Below are 27,610 nucleotides of genomic sequence, written 5' to 3' on the forward strand. Positions count from 1 at the left end.
TCACCTAACCTGCAATCTGCAGGAGCCAAGTATCTGGACTATGCTACTCAAACTTGAAGAGTAATGCATAAAATGAATATTTGTTCACTAAGTTCAAGAAAGAAGGCTGTGCCCACATGATTTGCGTCCTGGAGTAGCTAGTGATCCACAACTGGAGTTCATCTTGTAAACAAAGTAGACCTTACAAATAATGGTTTCATCTGTCCAGTCTCTCTCCCCAGATGTATAAAATTTATATCAGATGAATTTGTAAATGTATTTGTAGCTCACTGCTACAAATTACAGTTTTGTTGGTGTCTTGTGGGGAGTACACTGTTTTTCAGGTATGTTGTTGATGGAACCAATATTTTTTAAGGAAATCATCAGGATAATCCATGTACCTCGACAGTAATTATTCTAGAGTCAAGATGTAGATGTGGTGTTGGTTAATTTATTGTTGCTTTTAATGATCCTCTGTTTATGATTGCCTTTCACTGTTTTAATTAATGAGAGTTCTGCAATAGGGTGGTATACAGATGTAATAAATAGGTTAATTTACACTTGGCAATGTACATTGAAAGGTTTCTTTTAGACCAGTGGTTCCCAACACAGGGGCAATTTGATTTTTAAGGGGGAAATTCAAGAATGAGTTATTAACAGTTAATGGACTTTTAGGCTTCCTCCATGTGAATAGGTGTTCACTTTTTTAATAATAAGAATTATATGTCATGGGGAGGGGGGTCAGGATTTTAGAGATGCTTAGGTGGCGTATGGCCAAAAAAATGTTGGGAACCACTGTTTTAGACTGTATAGGTAAGCAGCACTAATTATGCATTTGTTGTCAATGCTACTTCAGAGTGCGAAGCATACTTCTTCTGGAGAGTGGAAATTACTGTATGTCTTGTCTGCTTGCAGACCAGTATGGAAACTGTAAAGAAGGTGCCATTTTAAGCTACAAGTGACTTGTTTATGTGATGGACACCAAGGTCAAGAATAAGTAAAGTGTCCCCACAAACTCATCCTCTACAAACATGATAGTTAAAAACTAAGGGCATTACCTACCACATTCTCTACTTCAGTACAAAATACATTTGTTAGTGGAGGGGCACACCAGTCCAATAATATTTCCATCTATTTCTTTTGTCTCTGGAACACACTAAATTTTCTGCAAAGATTCCTGCTCACTCACCCCTATAGCAACAAGGATGGGCACCCTGATGATCAGCCAGTAGTTCATGTTAAGATTCTTGTTCCAGCAGCTAGAGAAGTAGAACAAGACAGGCAGGGGGAAACTTTAGTACATACATGCAATAATTTCCTCATCATCACACGTCTTGGCAGCGTAGATGGAAAACAACAGCAAGTGCTAGCAAACCAGCACGGTACATTGCACAGATGGATGTAACTGCTTGCTTGCCGAAGAGAAAGCTTTAGGCTAATCTGCAACGATCACTGCTAAACTGGGTGCTCTTAGGCCTCTCTTTCTGCTTTTGTATGACAAATTTCTCCAGCACAATTTGTCATGAATTATCAGTAAATAATTATGGAGAATTAGTTTATTAGAAGTCAGAATACAAGCCACTGTGAATTTTGTTAGTCAGTCTCCTCCCACATACTAGAAAGTCTAAGCTTGAAGCTAGCAATGTTTTAACTCCCATTATAAAATCCTTGTACCAACTCTTCTTTCTTCACAATGTGTCATTTTGGTCAGAATTCCAGGTTTGCCACAATTTTCCTGCTCTCAGTTATCGGTTCAAATACCTAGCTTGTTTGGACTTTCAGTGATTACCTTCTCCATCCCATCTGAATTATTTTATGAAGATGACAGAAAGAAAACAAGCCTATGGCATCCACCGTAGTTTATTGGTGTAGGCTTCCTCCTCAAAAATAGTCTATTTTTGTTTAGAAAATTCTCTGCAGTTAAGAAAAGCCAAGCATGTTCTCCCAGTAACATGCAGAGTGCCTCCTCTTGTTTGAGAAGAACACTTGATAAATTGACCATTTTGTAACTAAGGCATTCAGCAGTACTGAAGACTAGCAATATATGCATTCTCATGATGTATGTATCTCTGTGTGTGCCCACAGAGGTGTCTTGTATGTCGCATGTCACATGGTATTCTCCCCACCCCCTGCAAAATTCCTGGCAGCGAGGTCAGGCCACCCAGTGTTAGGGTGGGGTGACATGATTTGCCCTTTACTGCAATGGTGTCCCTGAATGCAATGATTTCCTTTTCCACATAAGTTGTGATCCACCTTATATGGAATGGAGTAAAGATATGAACTGCTCCTCAGCCAATGTCAACAAAGCCTGCCTAGCCCCATCCTGTATGGTTTCTTGTTCCCACAAGAGTGTGACAGAACGTTGGCTAGATGGAGAGGTACCAGGGCTCATGAAAACTGACTGATAAAAGGTTAAACCAGTTGTGAGACGTATGGGTTATGCATCATGAATGATCAACCTCACCATGGGCATTACAAACATATATGCACCACGCTACAACAAATGCACAGGCTATGATGTGGGGATGGGATATTATAGCTCCATTGGTGCATCATTTATGTTACCCACTCTGCAGAATACAGAAAGCCTGCTGACATGCATCCAAACACATGAGCTAACAAGTAAACACTCTCAAAGCATGGAAAAAGATGGAGTGGTAGTTTTAGTTCCAGAATGGTCCCCTCAGTTTCAGGTGGTTTTACCGCTGTCCAGTGGACTTTGCATCACAAATTTATTTTTAAATATCAGTTTTTTCCTAGATAACGTTCAATGACGTTTTAGCCACTGGCCACATTCACATGTTTAGACCATGGACTACCATGAACAAGCTGAGGGCTAGTGCACACTGCAGAATTGCTCTCCTTTTGCTCTTTCCTATGCTGAGCTGAGAGCAACAAAATATGATGTTAATCCAAGCTTTTTTCTTGGCTTACCATTCAGGGTTTGTTTGGGAGAAATGAACCACAACTGCTCCTTTAGACAACATGGTAAACCAAGTTGTTGCCCACCACTCAAGAAAGGCAGCATCAAAACAGGAGCAATTTATTCACCTGCATTAGCGTGGTACTAGTTCACAGCAAGCCATGGTTTATGGGTTTCTGTAATGTGTGAACATGGCTACTAAAGCATAGGAAAAGTGTGTTTATGATATTATTACCAGTAGTTCTCTGAGGAAGGACCTGGTCGCAGGAAAGTCACTTCAAGGTTACATGTGACCAAGGAACAGCTTTATGGCATATTATTTGGTCCGACTTAAGAATTATTGCTGGATAATAAGTGTGCTGGGGAAAAGGTTTGCTTTCCTCTGAATAGCGTTAGAACAAATTTAAATGTTTTCTGGTATAATGATATAGGTTGAGTAATGGTGCTGGGCATTAAATTCTGTTAGACTTCCTTGTGCATTAATTGGCTTCTTACAGCACACCACAGCTTTAACTGCTTTTAAATGTATACCAATGTGCAATCAAAACATCATTACAGTAAAATTAAAATGCCAGAAAAACAAAAAGTGGTAGGAAAATGTAAGTAACTTATCTGCACACACCACCTAGTTCCTTTGTACTTTCCCAAGCCTATGTTATTAAATCCCAAAGCTTAATGCAATCATCAGCATCCATTATAAATGCTTCAGTAAGATCTAAATCTAAGTTGAGGAGTCAAAGACAGCAGAGCACAGTTACCACTTCTCAGAGTAGTATTTAGAATTTCACTAGATCACATTCACTCTGGGAAAGACTCATATGTTCAAGGATGCCAACTCTGCTGTTGTTATTGTTGCTGATGTTGTTAGCAGCTGCCCATCTGACTGGGTTGTTCCAGCCACTCTGGGCAGCTTCCAACAAAATATTGAAACACAGAAAACCTCAAACATTAAAAACCTCCCTGTATAGGGCTGCCTTCAGGTGTCTTCTTTATTTATATCTTTGTTTGTCAGAGAGGCCAGATTCTCATTGAGGTGGTAAGCTTTTGTCTGGCCTGTACCACTTCCCTGCGGGTAACAACTAAATCTTACTCCATCCAGAAAATTGCCTCTTCATGGAAAACATCAGGGAAAGGGATTCTTAGTCTAGTTATGTTTTCTATGTACAGGGAATTTCCTATATAGAGGAACATTCAGTTATGCGAAATTTCCACTTGCAGCCTGAAAGGAGACTCTGCAGACACAGGTTTACCATATAAGTGGAGTCTTTATTGAAGATCAGATTACATTTCTGTACATGCCATGGGGTATACCTTAAGTGTGTGTGTGCTGGGAAATATTTGGGATCAAGTACACTCATTCGTCTTTTCTAATCCTCAAGTGCTGCAAATCCACAGCAGATCAGCGTGAAAATAAGAGGCTGAACAAGAGCAGCTAAGTCTGCACTTCCTAAATTCCACACTGCACTCTCCCATCATTCTGAGGACTGCTCACTGTTCAGCACAAGCAGTGCAAACATTCCTGGGCCAGATGGTCCTTAGCAAGCAGAATTTCAAATATATTTTATAACTGCATGCATGAGTAAACAAGGGCTTAAGAATGAAATTGCTACACCAGAATTTGGTGGTTTATGATGTTACACCAGTACTGCAGAAAGCTAAGACAGTACACACATTCTGAATTGGGTATCTTACATGTTGGCCCAACCACTACATGGAAATGTAGTCTCCCTTTTTTTGTTTTTGTTTTTAAATTCAGGCTATTCTATCCCAAAATAGATCATCATAATGGTTCAATGTGATCAGTCTTTACCACAGTACCTAAGCAGCAGCCAAAGGGCACCATACAACAGGAATAAGTTTTGCAAGACTGACTAACAACTGAGGCAAGTGAGCAGCCAACATATTACCACAAGGAGGCAAACAACAAACACACAAACAAAAAACGCTGGTCACCAGCCAAAGTAACAAGTGAGCAGAACTGGGAAAGGAAAGGATTCCTTTCCAATTTTATTTACATTTGGCCTTGCTTGGTAAAGACTCATCCACTGAATTGCAACTAAATAAAAGTCCCACCCTTTCTAACAACCTCTTTTATAAAAGCTAACTTGTACCATTTATGTAAAAGAGCTGCCCACTTATGATGGGGTCCGGTCTTTACTGTTTAAAATTATTGATTTTCAGTACCGTACAGACTTAGAACTGTCAGTTGCTTTGAACCACTGTGGTCTGGACATTATTCATTTCTTAATATCCCTCCTAAGCAAGGAGTTATTCCAGACACAAATGCAATTTACAATCTGCTGCACATCTACTGTAGCATCACAGAGACAAAGGGTAACTGTTGAGCCTAAGGCACAGAAACCTTGCACTTTATAGAGAAGAAAAGGCACAAGGTTAGTCATTATACCATTTTAGAAATATTTAAACAGGTTTTAGTTTACCCAAATTGCCCATTAGGGCCTGCTGAATGCATCAGACAGTGGGTTTTGTTTAACAGAAATCATAAGCCAGCTTTGAGTAATACAAAAGGCAATCAATTCAACATGAACCTTTCCTGACACATTTTTACATTGCCAAAAAAACTACTGAGTTTGCAGCATGCTTAGAAGCAGGGATTGGACGATGTCTGGTTTTTTAAGGTACTGTATACTGATCATCAGAACAAAAATGGTCCTAGTCAAGGTCTTAGTTTGATCTGGCTTTAGACAAGAACTTCAGAAAATGCTAGGAATATTTTTGACGGGCAATTTGACACACACAAAAGTGTTACATGACTTATGAGCCAGGTGTACAATTCACATCCATAAGAACTCTCTGAGTAATTAACATCTTGTCTGGTGTGCTTTAAAAGTGGGAGAGTTGGCTGAGAAGAAGGGTACATTCTGTGTTAGTTGAACACACCCTCCCTCAGATGGCATGGCACCCAGCGCGGCTGGTAGCGTGACTGTCACACAAACATCCAGTCTATTTATACATTCATTTTTCTGAAATTAATGCATTCAGAGTGGGTTCAAAACAGATACAACGTTAACAGGTTCATTACAAAAATGAATTATGTAATCAAAACAATTTTAATAGTCAATACAATTTTCAATGCCTAATACTTCATTATACGTACACTCCACAATGACAGCACATTATTTTAAGGGGGGACACACTCAGTGCAACACTGGAGCTGGTTCTTAAGAGTCATTTCACACTTTTGCATGCACAGGAGCTTGCAGTACCAAACAGCGTGGAGATATAATTCCTCAAATACTTAGGACTGCATGCTGGAAAGCCAGGACTGGTCCTTAGCATGTGTGTTGCCTGCTATGCTCATACACTTTACGCCAACTCTTTACAGGTTAATGTGTGAAGTGCCTGTGCCAAACTGTGAACTGGCTATACATAACTAGTACCCAGCGCATGAACTTGTGCTCTTGTAGCTAAAGAAAAAATAATAACCAGCATAAGACACACATGGCTGCTTCCCGTTGTCATGCCTCACCCACCCTGTGCTCAAAACTCTATGGGGACTTTTGACCTTTGAGTCTAGGAATAAGAGCTGGAGGAGTTGCTAGTTATTACTGCCATTAGTTTACGGGCTACACTACATTAATTGTCCTGTTGGTAAGGTTTATAAAAGGTAAAGGACCCCTGACAGTTAAGTCCAGTCGTGAATGACTCTGGGGTTGCGGCGCTCATCTCGCTGTACTGGCTGAGGGAGCCAACGTTTGTCCGCAGACAGTTTTTCCGGGTCATGTGGCCAGCATGACTAAGCCGCTTCTGGCGAAACCAGAGCAGCGCACGGAAACGCCGGTTACCTTCCCGCTGGAGCGGTACCTATTTATCTACTTGCACTTTTTGGCATGCTTTCGAACTGCTAGGTTGGTAGGAGCAGGGACCGAGCAACGGGAGCTCACCCCGTCGTGGGGATTCAAACCACTGACCTTCTGATCAGCAATCCCTAGGCTCAGTGGTTTAGACCACAGCACCACCCGCCTCCCTTTGGTTTATGCCCACTTTATTTTCTTTGATATGTCTTTGAAGAATTGCTGTTATTATTGTTTTTAAGCTATGTATTATTGTTATTATGTTTAGACTGTGTGTTTTTTTAAGCACAGCTCTGCAGAAAATGTGGTATGTAAATGGACTGTGAATAAGCGGCAGGCAGCCATGAAAGGGTGATTGTGGCAGGGGATTATGGGAGGAAGTAGCCTAAATCAGCACGCTACCAAGCATTCCAAGACTGGGGCTGCTCCTTGTGCCAGTACAACATTTTGTACCCAAGTCATGAGCATTAATACATGGCTCCATTTAACAAACTACCCCGGAGGGCAATGTCCCTGCCCTATGACTAGGCAGATTAGATGAAAGGGTTGTAAGCAGCTCAGCAGCCTGTCAGGTGTATATGAGGGCTATATCTATGTGACAACTGGGGAATGCAGTATATGTATTAAGATGCATAGCATAAAGAACCATTACTTCCCCCCACACTTATGATCCCTGAGCACAAGAGGGAAAGAAAGGGAACTGAGGAGGAAGAGGAAATAATGATGGAAGGACAAATAGCTCAAAATGGGAGCACTCAGTAGCTAATTCACACACCGAGTAAATTCTCCTAAAACAGAACTGGGAGCCCAAAACATTGGACCACCACCACCAATTACAGAAGAGAGGAAGTGGTACATTTTTAAAAAATGTTATTTTCACATGTTCAGGCTTTTTCTTGGCACTCTAGAAGAACGTGTCGGGAAGTGGGCATCATGGTGGCAAGCTCTGCCCCCACCCACGTCACTTCTAGGTAAGCATGTTGCAGGTGTGCAAACAACCACAACCACTTTTATGTTGGTTGGCACAGCCTTCCACTCTTAACATTCACTGAGTGACATTTGAAACAGGATTATAAGTAGTAATACCTGCTGCATTTGTTGCTCCAGCATGATTAGTGGGCTGCTGGTGCTGAATGAAACTACCACCTCACTATCACAAACAGTGTGTTTGCCACTGTGGCAGCAACAATCAGACCAGGCTGCCCTACTGCAATCCCTGTTGCCCAGCTGCATGTGTTTGATGAAGAGGTTTATTAAGGCATGCATAACCTGATGAGGAACTGAATGCTAAATTATGTTTTTTGAAGCTATGTTATTTTCGCTCAAATTTGAACAGTAAAAGAACAAGAAATACATGGTAATGTCTTTTTATTTCTTTTGTGTGATATAGTTTGATGTAACAAGAGGCCACCCACACAGAAAATAGGGGTGTGTATTTATAAACAAGTCTGAATAACTCAAGTAAAGGCAAATAGGAAATCAGACACATATTGAGAACAACATATTTTTCATCAGAGGAATGTTGTTTAGAGACATAACACACACACAGTTGGAAATTTTTGCCAGCCTCTGGACAGAATATATTACTGGCAGTATCACTGAACATAAGATAGTAAGTAGAGCCCTGCTGGATCAGACAAATAGAACTATCTAGCCCAGTTTCCTATTTCCCACAGTGGCCAGAAAGCTGCTTATGGGAAAACTGTATAGGCAGGACAGCTGGTATTCAGAAGCACGCTGCCTCTAATCTTGGAGGCAGTATAATAATAATAATAATAATAATAATAATATACATTTTTATTTATATCCCGCCCTCCCCGGCCAGAGCCGGGCTCAGGGCGGCTAACACCAGTAAAATTATAATTTAAAAAAATGGATCATTTTCAAGCATCAGAAGGAAAACACTTTTGTATATGGGCATCATAACCAGCAGCCACTGGTAAAGTCTTATTCTGTATTAGAGTAATCTAAGCAAGTAGGCATCACCACATCTTGTAACAAAAGTGTTTTCCTTCTGGTGCCTGAAAATGATCCATTGGAAATATAAGATCCCCAGCTCATGTAACCTTGAGTAAAAACACAACCTTTTCCCTCAGCAGCCACACCGTTATAGGACACACACTTTCCCCATCATGGAGATTAACTTCAGAATCAAGATTGGTTCACAGATTATGCTTGTCCATATCGGCCACTACTGGAAATTGAAGTTTCGACACATTCTGACCAGTGTGGTGAGTTATTAGGGGCAGTGAGAGGAAGGGGCCAGGATATAGAATAGAATACCTTTCCAAAGACACACGTATTTAATGATGCTGAAAATGGTTGGCCAGCAAAAGCTTGTGCTTATTTATTTTTGCCAAAATGTCATCAGAACTCTTCTTTTTTCTTAATGAGATGCTTCTCTAGCATAAAACATGATCTGCTCTAGCCAGGCTGCAACATGAGCAAATGGATAAGATGTCAGTCAATGGAACAGCCACTGCCAAAGCAATCAAGCCAAAGGAAAATGGGCACTTCTCCCTCCCCACAGCAAACACAACCCTCAAAAGCGATCAGCTATGAATCAGAACTGAACCAACCCCACATCTTCATAAAGGTACTTGACAATTCCCCAGGGGATAACAAACAGCATTGGCACACCTGGAAAAAAGAGGGAACAAGATATGCACAGAAAATGAGAAACAAGAAAAAGGAAACAGGAAGGCGACACAAAGTTTTTTATATAATGCAGAACAACTTTAGTCAAGAAGAGGTTGCAGACAGTAAGTTGAGCCCATTATACTTAAATGAATTAAACACAAACACCCTTTCCTGAAGAAGTTTTCACATTACAAAATCCATAAGGTGGAAGTACTGAATTTAATCTGAAATTTATTCAATAGAACTATGGAATGCCAATGCTAATATTAATACATCGTGGCAGTTTCATTAGATAGCCTGAAGCCCAGATAAATGGCACAGATTGCTAGAAGCTATCTTCACTTCTGGAGTCATTTAAAAAAAAAAAAAATTAAAACAAGAACAGTAATAGATTGGACAAGATGATGAGGGCCAGTGAGACCAGTGAAGTGCCATCCTTGAAGTTGTTCAACAGACACCCAACATCTGTTTACCAAGACAGATGAGGAAGAACAGTCCAGCTGCAATACTGAAGATACTCATGTGTGTCCCACCACAGATCATTTCCAAACCCAGGTGTTTCCTTTAATCTAATGAAACCTACTTAATTACTTTGAATGTTTAATTTCTTGCAAAGCGAAGAAGGTAAATTGTATTAATAAAAGCCTCAAACTGTAACACTGGTTAGATGAGATATGAATGCTCGAAGAAAACAGGCTTTATTTCTTTAGAGCAAACAAATAGCTGAGCGGAGCAATAGCCCCTGTGATTTGCAGAGGGCCTGGATGCCTCAGAAAGACCGTCATATTTTATTGGGTTACCTGGTTTTTGAAACAAGCGATGTATTTTAATACGTACAAACCAGACAAAAACAGTTGCTGCTGCTAAATTTGAACGATTCTGTTCTTGTCAGTAGTTTAAAACACAACCCTGAGATCTGAAAGCAATTTGCATACCTATGAGCTGACAGCCTGTGCTTTGCACTGATATACTGTACACAAAGTTACCAACATCTAATTAGAAGTTATAAATCTGGTCAGGTGTATGCACGCATGTTTTACTGGGCAATAAATCCCTTGGGTATATAAAGGTAGAAAGGATGAGACAAGGTGGTCAGGTTGCGCACTGCAGTTCAGATACAGGGATGTGCTTGCTGACTGGGTGGCTATTTGCTACCAAACTGCCGTGTTTGCCATAGCCAGAACTCAGGTGCCTAGCAGTTTTGAAGCGAAGCACTGAAAAACAAAGCAGTGATTTCTATATACTCAGGAGACTCCCTAGGTGCATCCAAGTTTATCCACCTGCAAGTTAAAAGCAATAAGTACAATTGTACCTACCTGAATCATAGTTTTCCATTCCCAATGAAAGAATAGCAGAGAAAAATGAGTGTTTTGAATTCTACACTCCTCTGTCCATATAGCTATAAAATGCTCAGGTTCAAGGATGGCAGCTCTAAGCCTGAGACCTCTAGCACTACATGCAGTTGCCTCATAGTAAGCTATAGACTATTCATCCAGCTATCCTTCTTGTGAGATGAAGCCTTTGGGGGATCAGTGTCCCAATAATGGAATCCCTTCTCCTCTCAGGTACAGCTAGCACCAAATCTATTGAGTTTTCAGTGCCAGCTGAAGACACTCTTATTCATCTAGGCCTTTACGGAAGTCTGCTGAATTGCTTATCTCATTGATTTATGTACGTTGTTTGGGCATCCTGTTTTAATATGTATTTAGTATTGATTTTAATGTAACCTGCTCTGGCAGTGCCTTGAAAATGAAGTGCAGGTAAGAGATATTATAAATAAACAACATATAACATAAGTCCAGTATTATCTACTCTGGCTGGCAGTAGTACCACATGGAAAAATATGAAGGGGGGAAAAATAATTATAAAGATGTGCCCTCTTCCATCTTTTTTATCTAACCCCCCCTCCCCACCTGCATCAGGAGCAACAAGAAGAAGAACAACAACAGAACAAGCAGCTTCCTTCTCCCGGTTAGCTAAAGACCCAAACGTGTGCTCCTCAGAAGGGTTTGTTTCACTTAAAGGTAAAGGTAAAGGTACCCCTGCCCGTACGGGCCAGTCTTGACAGACTCTGGGGTTGTGCGCCCATCTCACTTAAGAGGCCAGGGGCCAGCGCTGTCCAAAGACACTTCCAGGTCACGTGGCCAGTGTGACATCGCTGCTCTGGCGAGCCAGAGCTGCACACGGAAACGCCGTTTACCTTCCCACTAGTAAGCGGTCCCTATTTATCTACTTGCACTTTGACATGCTTTCGAACTGCTAGGTTGGCAGGCGCTAGGACCGAGCAACGGGAGCGCACCCCGCCGCGGGGATTCGAACCGCCGACCTTTCGATCGGCAAGCCCTAGGCGCTGAGGCTTTTACCCACAGCGCCACCCACGTCCCCTTGTTTCACTTACAATTATGCAAAAGATATCATATGCTTCCACCGCTCCCTTATGCAAAGAAAACTTAAACCTGTAAAATTCCTCCTGGAGCTTTTCACAGCTTAGAAATGGGGTAAGTGAAATACTATCCCCGCAAAAAGATGGCAGCTGCATATTCCCAATGCAACTAGAATCTTCTTCATTCAGGACTAAGTTTTTCATAGTATTAAAATGTGGTGCAGGCTCCCCAACAGGAGAACAGGTATGTTTTGTTTTCCCAAACTCCTGCTTCACAATCCAAAATCGACTGCCTCAGGCCGTTTAATCCTTCTAAAACTAATTATATGCAATATGTTCTCAGTGCAATTTGTATTGGCATTTGTGATTTATAGCAAAGTCAAAAAAGTTGTTACCGCTCATGTAATTTGATTTTAAAACTCCCTAAGGCTTCCCTGAAAATAGATTTTGCAGTCAGATTGTCTTGTCTTAGTCTTCGGTTACTGCCTGCTTCAGCCTAGATTGAGCCCTCTGACTGACCTTTGGAAGTTAATGCATATTGAAACTACCACTACTTAATCAGCCATTAAGCAGATTCCAGCATTTCCTGCTACTGCCACCTAGATTCAACAGGAGAAGGTAGTTTTTACATCTTAAATGGGATGGTGTGCACGAGACAGCTCTACAGCAATACCTTCACTATGTCTATTTAGAGTCTGAGAGTAGCTGCTACCATTCTCCTGCCAGCCTGAAATACAGCACTCCAAAGGATAGTTTGCAATGAATTCTGCTGTTAAAGCAGCTGCTAATTTGCACAGCTCCAGTTACAGCTTTAAATTAGTTCTGTTTGAACTAATTATATTATAGAAGGGCAAGAAGTCAACTTAGTGAAGTGAGATACAAAAAGAACTGAAATGGTCTGTTTTCTGTATCAAATTTCCAAAAGAAAGCCTTTCAGAAGCCATTCTCAGAAGAATGCCAGAGATAGGAACACTACTTTAGGAAATGAACACCTGCTTGCTTTGTGTGCACTGATGTTAATTTTTCTGTTTTAATTAGATAAACTTTATCACAGATCTCTGACAAGGTACCATAGCCTGCAGCTGCAGAATTCCTTGTTATAACATAATCTGATTAAAGTCCTACTGAATTCAAGTGAGTGTTACAGGTAAGTGGAGCTAAGTATGCAACTTTGGTCTACACAAACATCTACTGTATTCCAAGCTTTGCAACAGACTAATTAATGAAATCTTAATTTCAAGCCCTTTTGGTCCTTAATATTTTCCTGAAATTTGAATGCTCTGTTTCTGCAGAGTTTCAGACGGTTGCTAGGCAACAACTACTTTCCGTGCTTTCATAAGCAAACCTATAGGCGTAAAAAGGTTAACAATACTCTGTCAAAACTGGTTGATTGTTTGCTACATTTATGGAACTGAACTTTCAAGTATTTTGTAGGGAGCAGAGAGCAGCACTTGCAGGATAAGCAGCTTCAGAATGGTGATGCTTCAGGCTTAGAGATATGTCAAGTAACAGGGAAAACATCATATTAAGTTAAGTACAGATCTATATTTCCTAGTTTCTCTTCAGCTCACACTGAGGCTGCATTCAGACCGCAGTTTATTCCTGTTTCCCAAAATTCCCCTAACTGTTATTTTCTGCCTGATGTCTGAGCTTTCACACGACATACAAGTCACTTCCAGAAATATAGTGGAAAACAGCACAATTTTTGTGCTCATTTCCATGTTATTTGTTTCCAGGAAAAGTTTGCAAGTAACACAGAAATGAACCCTAAACTTGTGCTATATTCCACTATTTTTCTAGAAGTTGCTTTTACATCTTGTGGAAGCTCAGATATGACATGGAAATCAACACAGAGAAATGGCGGGGAAATGAAATAAACCACCCTATGAATGCAGCCCGGCAGTGTTTTAGTCAATCTGTGGAATACATATTGCTAACTTCTGCCCTTATTCATATAGGAGAAAGCCAAAGGCAATGAAAACTGGAGCCACAACCGAAGAAAGAATGATTCTTTAGTAGGAAACATAGTAGACTCAAATCCTTTCCAAAACACAGTTTACTTTCTGACATCAGATGGAAAAATAGCCGGGACTATTCTCTAGTAGCCCTTGTAAAAAGGGATAATTCAAAAAGCAGCAACACATACCGGTATAAGAAAACTTGGTTCCCTACTAAAAAACTGGTAACTAGTGAAGAACAGTGTAGTATGTCCTAATAAAGATGTTAATATTATATTTGACAAGTTTCTTATAAGAAGAATAAAGTGATAATAGACTGATAGAAAGAGCCCATCTCCCATAATTCCTCTCCTATGACACAAGGCCCTCTTGACTCACTCCTAGTCAGATTCTATTGTGGTTGCCAACATGCTATAATAGCTCCTTGTCATGAATAAGGGACAGCAGAGAGAATAAATTTACCTCAAAGAGGGGAAGGAATCTTAATTTTCTCATCCTTTCATTTCATTTCTCCTTTTTGAATGGCAGGTTCCTTTCTGCCGCTTTAGCTGGATGTAAAAAATGCTACAGAAGATACTCCATTTTTAAAAAAACCTTTCCCCCACATAGTCCAAAGCTCACCAACATTTGCTCTTGTAACATCAAACAATAGTTTAGCATTACATCTAAACTAGCTCACTTAAATTACATATATCTTATAACTAACTGCTTGAAGTGGTGTTAATTTTGATTTTTATAATCCTGTTAGTTAAAACAACTGGGATCAGATTCACAGTTACAAGGAGATCTCTGATAGATTATAAAAAATGTAATTAATGAAATGGATACAATGAAGTGGATGGGCAGAATTGTGCTGCAGTTGATGTTTCTATTCTAGAATTTACCTACAAATTAAAGCTAGGGAACAGTGAAAAGGTTTTGGATTTCGTATGGCATGAAAAGCAACCAAGGAAAACAAAAACTATTCTTATTAGATTCTCTAAAGCAGAAGGTTTATGTTTCCCTGACACTGTAATATTCCCTTATATTATTTTGCCTGCCAAATACATTTTTTTGAACAATGAGATTCTAGAAGAGATCATATATATTGGAGAAATTGAGAAGTTTATTTCAAAACATATATTCTGAGACAATATGGACCAATGCAATAAATTCAGCATTAAGGTTGAAAATAGTATTGTGACTGAAAGCTTTCCAAGGGTCTGAAAAAAGTGGAAATTAAAACAATTAGGTCCAAACACAGCTGCGGTGTCAGGAGTTATGTTTATGAAAGATCTTAAAGGGACAATTTAATTGGAAATGTTGACAGATCAAAAAAGAGTAGTTCCAATAATCCATATTGATTTGTTGAAAGGTGATAAAGTTAGACAATTTAACAATGGATACATATACTCAGAGAATAACCAGGCAGCTGGTGGCTGTCACAGGCTAGAAAAAAATGTCTGCATTGTTAAAAGTACACTTGGAAACACAAAATGAATCACAGAGAGACTAAAGGGGTTTAGCACAGTGTTAAAATTGAACGGGGAAAACTGCAGCCTCTTTAATGGATAGAAATCTCTGCTTGTCTACCCCTATCTTAGAAGCACACATACGATAGATTTCCATAATCATAGTACAGTAGTATTTTCAACCTTGCTACTAATTCCTAACATTATGTTTGCCTATTTCATTGCAGTGCAGACACACACTGTGCTAATGGTTTCAATGAGGTTTCTACAATAGCCATGGTGCCTTTTTCTCAGTAGTTTCAGGCATTCAGAACACATCAGTGTATGTGTGGCATTGAACGTATTTGCTTTAATGTGTATTAATTTGCACTTATTAACACCAAGTTTCATCTACTGCTCTGTTGCCTGGTGAGAGAGAGATTCTTTGAGAACTCTTTGCAGATGAACTGTTCTATGTTGTGCTACAGTAAAGCGTCACCTGGTTCTCCAAGTCAAGTTTCATTCTGTATGCACAGTCTTTCTTTCTTTGCCTACACTTTGCTTAAAGTGATGGCTAGCTGGTAAGGTCAGCTGAGAGGTCTCAGAATCTTATAATTAAAATTATCAGTAGCCAAAGACAGCTTCCTAGTAGCTGCAATTTATATGATACCAATGTAACATTATCTTTAAAGAATGAACCTGAGGGGTGGGAGTGCAGCTAAGAAATTATGGTACTGTAATGGTTATTTTATAATAACCACTCTTAAGGAAATCAGCCCTGAGTGCTCACTGGAAGGACAGATCCTGAAGCTGAGGCTCCAATACTTTGGCCATCTCATGAGAAGAGAAGACTCCCTGGAAAAGACCCTGATGTTGGGAAAGATGGAGGGCACAAGGAGAAGGGGATGGCAGAGGACGAGATTGTTGGACAGTTATCTCAAAGCTACCAGCATGAGTTTGACCAAACTGCGGGAGGCAGTAGAAGACAGGAGTGCCTGGCTGCTCTGGTCCATGGGGTCATGAAGAGTCGGACATGACTGAACGACTAAACAACAACAACAGTTATTTGAAGAAAAGGGAAGAAATAATTATAAAAGCTAAAATAAACTGCAAATAGAAATTAAAAATGAGTATGACATATGAAAAACAGACAACTAAGTACTTAGGGACTCAGCTACACTCATCAATTATATCACTATAACTGCATTATAAGCATGCAACAGCAGCTGGAGCTATAGAACTGTGATCCATCGCCAATGGGATTTTCTATTAAGAGCTTTTATAATGTGTTTCGCCATGGTGGTTTTTTATGTGTATAGATCCAGCTCAAGTAAAGGGACAACACAGATCAGCCAGTGGCACCAAGATAAGTGACCAAGGTAATCAAGGTCAAACATAAGTTTGCAGGAATGAAAGGGTCAAAGGCCAATGGCATTTCCATTGGTGTTCTATATAACTGACCACAGAGATACCATGTGTGCAATCTGAGTTGTATTCATACAAAACTATGAAGTTAGATTTTTTTTTTGTAGCCACTGCTTTTATTGTTTTGTATAATATTTTAAAGATTTTATTCTTTTAATTTGTGTGAGTTGCTGAGAGAATGTATGTTTACTGGGTAACCATACAAATGTAATTAAATATATACAGTTCTTCAGCACCACAGTGAAATTCTTGGAGGGCAGTAGTTCCAGAATATGTTTCTTTGTACTCTATATATGAGCTTGCCTTGATGCTGTCACTATATCTATGAAAACAGGAATAATGGAGTAAAATAGACAAAAAGAGATTGCTTGTAAAGATACTTCAACCAAATTGTGAGTATTAATTAACAATGAGTTAATATTCATAGTAGTTGTACCTGAATTTGCTTGTTTTCCTCATCCTTCCCTATCCTCATTGCCTTTTGTATTGTGCAGTGCATTTTTGTCCATTTTTAAAAGTGAGCACTGTCTTAAGAATGGAATAAGAAAACAATCCAGCAAAGGGAGATGCAACAAACAGTTCCCCCACAATTTCCATTCTGCTTAATTCATTGCACACCTTTGTTAGCTAGAAAACTCACTAACCCTCTAGCTTTGTGAATGGAAACACGTACTCTTACAATCCAGAAGTGATGTAAAGAATTTTGAAGTATGTTTTTCTTAAAACCCACAGACTTTAATTTATGCTGAAAGCAAAAAAAGCAAAAAAAAAAAAAAGCTCAAATCCAAACTGGCATTTATGCAACATAGCCCAGTAAATATGCACATAAAAGCTAATGCCCATCCACCAACTGTTTATTAACATTTAGCTGAAGTATCTTTAAAAACAGTTTGCTGTTTAGCAGTCCAGGTTTTCACAGGCACCAGAAAAAGGACAGTCACTGAGTATGCCTTTTCTCTCCTTGTGGGAAACTATTTCAAATGTGTTTTGAATCAAAATTAAATTGTAGTCTCTGTTCTGGGCTTAAGATTCCTCTTTTCATCTCATTTCTTTAGACTTCCTAGTTGTAGAATACTCACCACTAGTACTTTGCAGGAGAACACTGGGAATAGTGCTCTGTTACATTTACCTCCATAGCTACAGAAGGACAGAGCATGTGTGTACTCTAGGAAAATATTAATGAAGATGTCTCAGTTAAGTAGCCCTAACCAAAGTCATTATTCAGAAATATGCTATTTCACCAATTTTCCTCAATAGGTCCAAGGGTAGAATCCTAACCTCAAGATGCCAAAAAAATACAAATTCACCATAAGCAAAATTACACAATGCTATTTGAACTAATAAAAATTAAATCTGATTACATATAGAACTCCAGAATTTTACCTAACATTAGCTGAAATGCTAAATATTTGGAAACCATAATTTATGTTCAAGAGACTTCCTGGCCAAGCCTTACTGAATGGAATCCCTGAGTATAGATGTGTAAGAGTTTGTGTTGTATACCGCCCTAAGCTCTATGGGTATAGAGCAGTATACAAATTCATTATGGTGCAACTGTTATTGTTCTTTATTAAATTTGTATTAATATTGTAAATTTATCCAGTAATATTGTATTGTAACTTTATCCAGCAATTTTCTCAACCGATTTGTCATTTGTTCGTGCAATAATTCTAGAAGTTACCTGCATAACCCAGCCAGGAATATGTCAATGACTGCCCATGCAGAAACATTCTATTTAAATGACAGAATAGGGCAATAATAGGGAATAGGGAAAGCATGGAGCACTTGGATAATAATAAACACTGAGGAAGTGTCTCTAAGAGGCATAAGAAAAATATTTCATTCAATTCCAGCCTACTATCCTTTGCATAACCTGGAAGTCGCCTCTATTTAAGAATCTGAGAAATAATGGAAGGTTAAGACAACACAATTTCCTGCCACTCTTATCCCTAAAATTTAATAGGATGGCACATCAGTGCTCTGCATTATCTGGAGAGTGAACAAAAGTGCACAACTTAAGCACAAAGTTATGATCACAAGCCATAATGATTAGGCAATGAGCAATAAAACCTTTCGAAGTGACGTATGGATTGCTGCTTGTTTAAGCAATTCATTCAGAAAGTAATTTGCATTAGTTAACAAGCTAGGGGAGATAACAGAAAGGGAGACCTAGGACATAATAAATTACTCAGGTAGTTCTGATTAGCACCAGTAGTCGTGTAAGCCAAACCAGAAGAAATCCATCAACACTGTAGAGGAGCTGCACTTCTAAGATCAACCTGCTGGCTATTGTGCAAGGTCTTCCCCACTGGGGTAGTTGCCATAGCAGCAAAAAACACTGTCACTTTTCATTTTCCCACAAACAAAACTCATTCACAAGAATATCTAAAAAACAACAAAGTAAACATCTTGCTCTTCACCTGGTTATAACTGCCCAAGCATGTTCTTTATCTAGTCACTCACTAAAAACTGAGGGAAGACATGAAGGTGTAAAAAAAATCTGATTTTCTATATTAAAAACTAGCCAAGAGTCACTTTTCACACTATAGTACATTAAATACTCATTATAGTTTTTGTCTATACCCGCTTGTACAATGCAATGTGTGATGCAACTAAACACATCTTAGTATCTATACACACAGTGCATAAATGTGCTGCAAGAGCCAGAGTGTGTGTTTTTCTGTGCTCTCATATGGATTAAATGCATGTATCCGTGTTCTGGAACACAAGCCAGTATTACTAAATCTGCAATATGTGAATAAGCCTCATGACACATTCAGGGCATGCCTTCAAAGCTGTCTTATACCACTTTAACAACCATAAAAAGGTAAAGGTACCCCTGCCCGTATGGGCCAGTCTTGACAGACTCTAGGGTTGTGCGCCCATCTCACTTAAGAGGCCAGGGGCCAGCGCTGTCCGAAGACACTTCCGGGTCACGTGGCCAGCGTGACATCGCTGCTCTGGCGAGCCAGAGCCGCACACGGAAACGCCGTTTACCTTCCCGCTGGTAAGCGGTCCCTATTTATCTACTTGCACCCGGAGGTGCTTTCGAACTGCTAGGTTGGCAGGCGCTGGGACGGAGCAGCGGGAGCGCACCCCACCGCAGGGATTCGAACCGCCGACCTTTCGATCGGCAAGTCCTAGGCGCTGAGGCTTTAACCCACAGCGCCACCTGCGTCCCAACCATAGCTTTCCCCAAACAATCCTAGGACTGTAGTCCATAAGGGTGCTGAGAATTCTTTTGGGGATGCCATGAGTTTAAAAGTGATATAAGAGTGATTTAAATGTATGGTGTTGAGGTGAGTGTAAGTTTGATCTGGGAGTCAGTGCTAGAACTAAAGAAGAGTGTCAGGGTTTCAGGGAGAGAAGAGCAGATGGGGGAGGAGACAGAGAGCGAGGGGGAAGAATCCCAGAGAGATGAGGAGGAGGATGACGATGACCAAAGGTCGTCCATGAGTTTGTCCAGTGAGTCAGAGGACTCCCAGAAGGGAGCCCCCCTGGTCAGACCAAAGGGGGGCCAAGGGGGAAGCAGGGAGGAACAGGGGAGCGAAGGGAGAAGCCTCAGTAGGAGTAGGACACAGGAGCCAGCTTCTCAGCCGGAACGGAGTGAAGGGGGTGGAGTTACCAGGGTGTCAGAGGGAGCAGAGCGTGAAGGAGACAGGGGGAGAAGATCGGAGCAGGACGCTCAGCCGGAAGGGGTGGAGAGTAGCACCGGGAGCAGTGTAGCGGTCGAGAGAAAGGTCAGAAGCAACGTACGCGCGCCAAGTTCAAATGTAGAGGCGCGCGGAAGTGAGGAGAGCCCTGGGGAGGAGCCCGGCCCCAAAGCGAGAAGGAGGGGGGCGGAGGCGTCAGAGGATTCAGCCTCGGGCGAGTCCCGGCGAGGGGGAACCCAGGGGGGCAGAAAGACCCTGCGGAAAAGGAAAGAGAGGAAGAGGTGGTCCAGCACAAGCCTCTTAAATTGGTGCCGAGGTGGGACAGATTCAGAGGGTACTTCAGCGATCTAACGGTACAGACGTAGAGTCACAAAGATGGAGTGTAAACGCAACCATGATCTTCAATAAAGACTTTCTGTAAATAAACCGGATTGGAGTTGGGTCTCTTGTGAGCTGGGACCAGACGGGTGGCTCTGACAGTAAGTACCCTCCACAGAACGCAAAAAAAAATTTTTTGCAAAGCTCACCAACGGGAGCAGCCATGAGCGCGGAGGAACAGCTGCTTACGCTGAGGAATCAGGTTACCGAACTCACAGCTGCAGTCATTGCATCGCAGAAGAAGAATGACGAACTGGACAAGACTTGCCAGGACCTGCGAACAAGGTGGGAGCAGGCAAGCAGGGCAGGGGTTCCGGGGTCCAGATCGGAGGGCGTTGCACTTGGACGGCGGGGGGGCGCCCTAGTTACGCACTTTAATGGCAACCTAGAAGACTACCCTAACTTCAGGGCAGACGTCGTGTATGCACTGCATTTGCTCCGTCATGATTTTAAAGATGAGGAGGAGAGAGTGGGGTTCATAATTTCGCATCTGCATGGGGAGGCCAGGACTTGGCTGCGCAATTTGTGGCGCGAAGATGGCCCTGCCCGCCGCGATTCTGATGAGTTTATTAAAGCGATGGATGCTTGTTTCCAGTCCTCTGTGGATGTGGATATTGCTCGCAAGCAGATGCACGGACTGCGGCAAGGCAAAGCCACTGTACGTCAATATCATTCTAAATTCTTTGCATTACTAACTGCGTTGGGCTGGGAGAAGGATAGTAAACCCGCCAGAGATCTTTTCTGGGAAGGTCTTAGCCCCCCCGTCAAGGATGAGATCGCCAGGGGAGATAGACCCCAGACCCTAGAAGACCTAGTGCAACGGGCTTTGGCTATTGGAATACGGCATGAGGGACGTCCGTGGCACGAGGGGGAGGGACCCCAGGCGCGTGCACCAGCGAGAACCCCCCCTTTTGTCCCCAGGGACTTCAGCCGGACGCACCCTTCGCCCTTGGGGAGGCAAGGAGAAGAGCCGATGGAAATTGGTGGTGCTAGGGCTCAGACACCATCCAGAGCCCCTGTTTCCGGTGCAGTGAAGGCGAAGCCTCCTAGAGGGACCAGGAAATGTTACATCTGTGACAGTGCACAGCATATGGCCAAGGAGTGCCCCCAGAGGCTCCAAAAGCACACTGCAGCTCTGGCAACAGTGGCAGCGGAAGTGGTGCACAGAGAGCAGCCTCAGGGAAACGACAGTGCCTGGCTGGAAGCGGAGCTACTGGGGCTCAGCCAGGCGGATCTGTAGAACAGTCCCCAGCATCCTTGCAACGCACAGACCCTTTACCACCCAAGCCAGCAGTGCAACTCACTGCAACCCTTCAGCTGCCAAATGGACAATCCCTGGAGGTTCCCATCACGATCGATTCGGGAAGCAATGCGGATTTTGTGGGGATACAATTTGTCAAGCAGCATAGCATAGCACTCCTGCCTGCAACGACGCCTCTGAATGTGGTCACAGTGGACGGCAGAAAACTGCTGGGAGGGCAAGTTGTGCAGCAGACGCCTCCCATGGTGATGCAGATTGGAAATCATCGAGAAGTCATTAGCTTCAATGTCACCCACCTGTCAGACACACCCATTGTGTTGGGCATGAGTTGGCTGGAGAGGCATAGTCCCGCTGTAGCGTGGTACCAGCGGCAAATCACCTTCTGCTCATCGTATTGTGCTCAGCATTGCATCCAGACCAATCAGGAGGAGGGGGCCGAGCAGCAGCTGCAACTGGGCATGGTGCAGGCAGTGCCTCACAAGTACAAAGGATTCTTGGAGGTTTTCTGCGAGAAAGAAGCTGACCAGTTGCCGCCTCACAGGCCTTACGACTGTGCGATCGACCTGGTGCCGGGGGCGCAGCTGCCAACTGCAAAGCTGTATTCCATGTCTGAGGACGAGATGCAAGAGCTCAGGGACTTCATAGAGCATAATCTGCAGCGTGGGTTCATCCGGGAATCCAAAGCAGTGGGAGGCAGTCCTGTTTTCTTTGTGAAGAAGAAGGACACGCCCCAAAAAAGATTGGTTGTGGACTACCGGTTCATCAACAGGCTGACTAAGCCCAAGGCCTTCCCCATGCCCAGGATTGACGACCTCCTAGCGACCGTTAGGAAGGGTAAGATCTTCACCAAGTTGGATTTGCGTGGAGCGTACAATCTCATCCGCATCCGGAAGGGCGATGAGTGGAAGACTGCCATGTTCACGCCTCTAGGCACGTATGAATACAGAGTTATGCCGTTCGGTCTCCAAAATGGCAGCCACGTTTTCCAAGCATTTATGCATCACGTGTTGGCGGGACTCCTCTACAAGAAGTGTGTATGTTTTCTCGACGACATCCTGATCTTCTCGGAATCGCCGGAAGCTCACGAGAAGGATGTAAAGGAAGTCCTACAGAGGTTGAAGGAGCACAGGCTGTACGCCAAGTTGGAGAAATGCCAGTTTGATGTGACGGAGGTGGACTTCCTTGGCTACAAGCTGTCCGACGAAGGGCTGGCTATGGATAGAGTCAAGGTCCAAGCGGTGTTGGACTGGAAAAGCCCACGCAATCGGAAGGAGGTCCAGAGATTCATCGGATTTGCCAATTTTTATCGCAAATTCATCAGAGGTTTTGCAAAGGAGACGGCAGCAATCACGGACACCCTCAGTTCCAAGAAGAAGAAGTTCGCTTGGACGGAACAGGCAGAGCGCTCTCTTCGGAAGCTTAAAAACCTCTTCGCCTCCGAGGAGCAGCTACTACACGTGAATCCCGGCAGGCCCATGCGGGTGGAAACCGACGCGTCAGACAGAGCGGTGGGAGCCGTCCTTCTGCAGGAGGATCCGCACGGCAATTGGAGGCCGGGCGCCTTCTACTCCCGGAAGCTCAGCAAGACGGAGCGGAACTACACCATATGGGACAGGGAGCTGTTGGCCATTCATGCAGCTTTCAAAGCGTGGCGGCACTTCCTCATAGGAGCCAAGCACACAGTGCAGGTCCGCACGGATCACAAGAACTTAGAGTATTGGCGAACGGCAAAGCTGCAGACCCAAAGACACATGCGCTGGGCAGAATTCTTTGCGGATTTCGACTTCAAAATAGAATACATCCCGGGGGACTCAAATGTTATAGCGGACGCACTATCCAGGAAACCGCAATACCTGGAGGAGACGACACCAATTGCAGCGAAGCACATTTTCGCACCGCAGGCGTGGGCGTGCGCTGCCATCACAGTCGACCTGGACGCAGTGCGACGCGCGTTGCAAGCGGATCAGTTTGCACAGTCCAAGATGGAGGAGCTACGCAACGGGTCGCAAAGCGGCGATGAGTTCCAGTTGCGGGACGGGCTCTTAACTCGCAAGGGTGCCCTTTACGTGCCTAACGACGAACTGCGCGCAAAGGTTCTGCAGCAATTGCACGACGCTCCCAGTGCGGGCCACTTCGGCAAGGAGAAGACACTAGAATTAGTGGCCAGGGACTTTTGGTGGCCCCAGATGCGGGGAGAGGTGGCGGATTACGTCGCCAGGTGTGACACCTGTCAGAGGTCCAAACCAGTACACCAGAAGCCGGCGGGATTGTTGGAACCGCTGGAAACGCCACAGCAGCCGTGGGAGAGGGTAGCACTGGACTTTGTTACTGACCTACCCAGCTCCAGAGGCAAGACGGCGGTACTGGTGGTTGTGGACTTGTTCACCAAGATGGCGCACTTCATTCCTTGTGCCAAGGTGGCGACGGCAGAACAGACCGCCAAACTCTTCATCGACCACGTGTTCAGAGTGCATGGACTACCGCAGTCCGTCCTGTCCGACAGGGGGCGCCAATTTGTTTCCAACTTCTGGCAGAAGCTTCTGGGTATCCTGCATGTCAAGATCGACCTAGCGTCGGCGAGACATCCACAGACCAACGGCCAAGCAGAGAGGGTCAACGCGATCATGCAGCAGTACCTGAGGTGTTACGCCAATCAGCGACCCGCAGCGTGGGTGGACTACCTGCCGATGGCTGAGTTTGCCTACAACAACACGAAGCACGCATCGACGGGGGTGACGCCGTTCTTCGCGAACAATGGCCGTCATCCCAGAACCTTTCCGAGGCTTATGGCACCGGGAGGGGAGGTGCCTCAAGAGGCCGACCAGTTCGCAGCAGAGTTGCAAGAGGTGCACGAGGAGCTGCGGAGACATTTGGAGCTGGCCAAACAGGCCTATAAGGTGCAGGCGGACAAGCACAGAAGGGAGGGAGAGGACATCCAGGTGGGGAATTGGGTATGGTTAGCGGCCCAAGCGATGCCAGCCAGATCGTTAGCCAAGAAGAAGCTAGAACACAGGCAGCTAGGACCATACCAGGTTGAGGCTAGGATCAATCCTGTAGCATTTCGCCTGGCCCTTCCAGAAGGCTCCAGAGTGCACCCGGTCTTTCATAGGTCGGTGCTCACTCCCTACAAAGCCCCACACAGGTTTCAAGAGTCAGGCACAGTACCAGATCCGCGCAAAGAGTCACCCAAGAGGGGGGGGGTCGCCTAGGGCCGAACCACTCAACGAGGTCACAGAGATACTGGACTCGAGATGGGGGGAAGAGGGAGTTGAATACTTTCTCGCCAGAGAGGGCACCCCAGCCACTGCCAATAGTTGGGTGCCAGGCTACGCGTTAGATGAACCCCTTTTGAAGGATGAGTTCCATGCGCTTTTCCCACATAGACCCATGCCAGCTGAGTACTTTGATGACTGGCTTTTCACGCCCACATTGTCAGATACCACGTTCAGGGGTTTTTCTTCCGCCGAGGAGGGAACGCCCGAATCGAGCCCGCCCAGGGGATCGTGTTCGGGAGTGGACACAATACCTTCGGATTGGTGGGAGGAGCAACCAAAGGGGGACTGGCGTAAGAGGTGGGTGAAGTGGCCTTGGAGGGCAGCACCAGACGAAGTAGCAATGGGTGAAGAGACTGAGACCGCGTTGGGTGAAGAACCCGGGTTCGAACACACATACACAGAACTGCCAGCAGAGGACATTGAAGTAGACGACCTGTATCCCGAATCTACCCCCGAAGAGCCGCAGCTTCCACGACCTGCACCCGACGAGCGGGAGGGGGGAAGGGGGGGCTTCGAGGGGGGGATGGATGTCAGGGTTTCAGGGAGAGAAGAGCAGATGGGGGAGGAGACAGAGAGCGAGGGGGAAGAATCCCAGAGAGATGAGGAGGATGACGATGACCAAAGGTCGTCCATGAGTTTGTCCAGTGAGTCAGAGGACTCCCAGAAGGGAGCCCCCCTGGTCAGACCAAAGGGGGGCCAAGGGGGAAGCAGGGAGGAACAGGGGAGCGAAGGGAGAAGCCTCAGTAGGAGTAGGACACAGGAGCCAGCTTCTCAGCCGGAACGGAGTGAAGGGGGTGGAGTTACCAGGGTGTCAGAGGGAGCAGAGCGTGAAGGAGACAGGGGGAGAAGATCGGAGCAGGACGCTCAGCCGGAAGGGGTGGAGAGTAGCACCGGGAGCAGTGTAGCGGTCGAGAGAAAGGTCAGAAGCAACGTACGCGCGCCAAGTTCAAATGTAGAGGCGCGCGGAAGTGAGGAGAGCCCTGGGGAGGAGCCCGGCCCCAAAGCGAGAAGGAGGGGGGCGGAGGCGTCAGAGGATTCAGCCTCGGGCGAGTCCCGGCGAGGGGGAACCCAGGGGGGCAGAAAGACTCTGCGGAAAAGGAAAGAGAGGAAGAGGTGGTCCAGCACAAGCCTCTTAAATTGGTGCCGAGGTGGGACAGATTCAGAGGGTACTTCAGCGATCTAACGGTACAGACGTAGAGTCACAAAGATGGAGTGTAAACGCAACCATGATCTTCAATAAAGACTTTCTGTAAATAAACCGGATTGGAGTTGGGTCTCTTGTGAGCTGGGACCAGACGGGTGGCTCTGACAAAGAGGAACAAAATCTACTGTTTCCTTGAACCAAGTCACAATTCCTTAATCCAACTGCAGAAAACCTCCACATCTACAAAATAAGTAGAGATAAGAAAGATGCATTTTTTAAAAAATAGCCAATCAAGTTCAGCTATTAGATTCAGGGAAAGAGAGAGAAATTTTTGTATATGGACGTTTTAAGATGGTCTATATCTGTAATATATCTAATAAAGGTTTGGAGAAAGAAAACATTTTTATAGCACTATCATAGTAAGAAAAATTCACAAGAACTCTACTGCTGAACAGAAAAATATGTAACTGGGCATGATTCAACGTCCCATGAAGACAAGGATAATTTCACATTCTCTCTTTTAAACCCATACACAGACCTCCATTTTAATGTGCTGTTCTCAGCTCTCAGAGGAGAACTAGACTGCATTTGCTCAGAGTGCATATTGGATCCCTTCCCGCATTGCAACCATTGTCTTCAAGTATTGCTAAGTTGAGCCTGCAATCAGAAATATTTCAGGCAGCAAGACAGACAGAGCTCTGCTGTATTCCTCATATGGATTTTTAGGTCTGTCTAGGTTTGGACAGACTATTAATTCCCCCCATTTCCATTTATTCAGATAAATGTCTAAAGTCAGACAATTTTTTTTATAAAGGGTAAAACATTTTGTCAGCTCTCTGCTTTGTAGGATTTTAAATAATTGTACAATTTGTAGGTTGTAAAGTGCCATTAGAACACCCCCAGCAGAATTGCTTTAGACATTTCTATCTATCTGAGCTCTTTATTATTTATATTTATTTATTGGCTTCAACAGAGCACAATATTTTCATCATCAATATATCACTGTGCATTTGGTAGAGCTAGGTGAATAATTTACAACTGATCATTTGTATGAATTTTGAATTTTGCCAATAAGTTCATTTGCTAGAGTGTTCAGACCACAAGGTGAACCAGCAGAAGGGCAAAAACTTGCCAAAGCAATTTAGGCATTAAAAATGCAACATATCTGTGAAATACAATTTCAGTGGTATTGGACACCATGTAGGTTAAGCTGTATTAATCTGCTATTGTTGTTGCAACTCAATGCATGCTGGTTCCCCATCCCCCATATATTCTAGACATCTCAACAATACAAAATGTTTGGACAACTATGCTAACTATTCTCGATTACTGAAATGACAATCTAC

General features: G+C 43.6%; 1 protein-coding gene across 2 annotated transcripts in view; it reads right to left on the reverse strand.

The window, feature by feature from the left end:
* The window catches only part of GLP1R (glucagon like peptide 1 receptor), a 103,878-nt gene that overhangs the window by 11,878 nt on the left and 64,390 nt on the right, over nucleotides 1–27,610 (reverse strand). For both annotated transcript variants that reach the window (XM_081904182.1, XM_081904183.1), the window contains 2 exons: nucleotides 9,297–9,357; nucleotides 1,169–1,238 (listed from right to left, as the gene is read on the reverse strand). In XM_081904182.1, the coding sequence (XP_081760308.1) occupies nucleotides 1,169–1,238; nucleotides 9,297–9,357 (131 nt within the window). The remainder of the gene's footprint in view (nucleotides 1–1,168; nucleotides 1,239–9,296; nucleotides 9,358–27,610) is intronic.

Source organism: Podarcis melisellensis (assembly GCF_964234715.1).
Source record: "Podarcis melisellensis genome assembly, chromosome: 3".
In the NCBI taxonomy this organism is placed as follows: Eukaryota; Metazoa; Chordata; class Lepidosauria; order Squamata; family Lacertidae; genus Podarcis; species Podarcis melisellensis.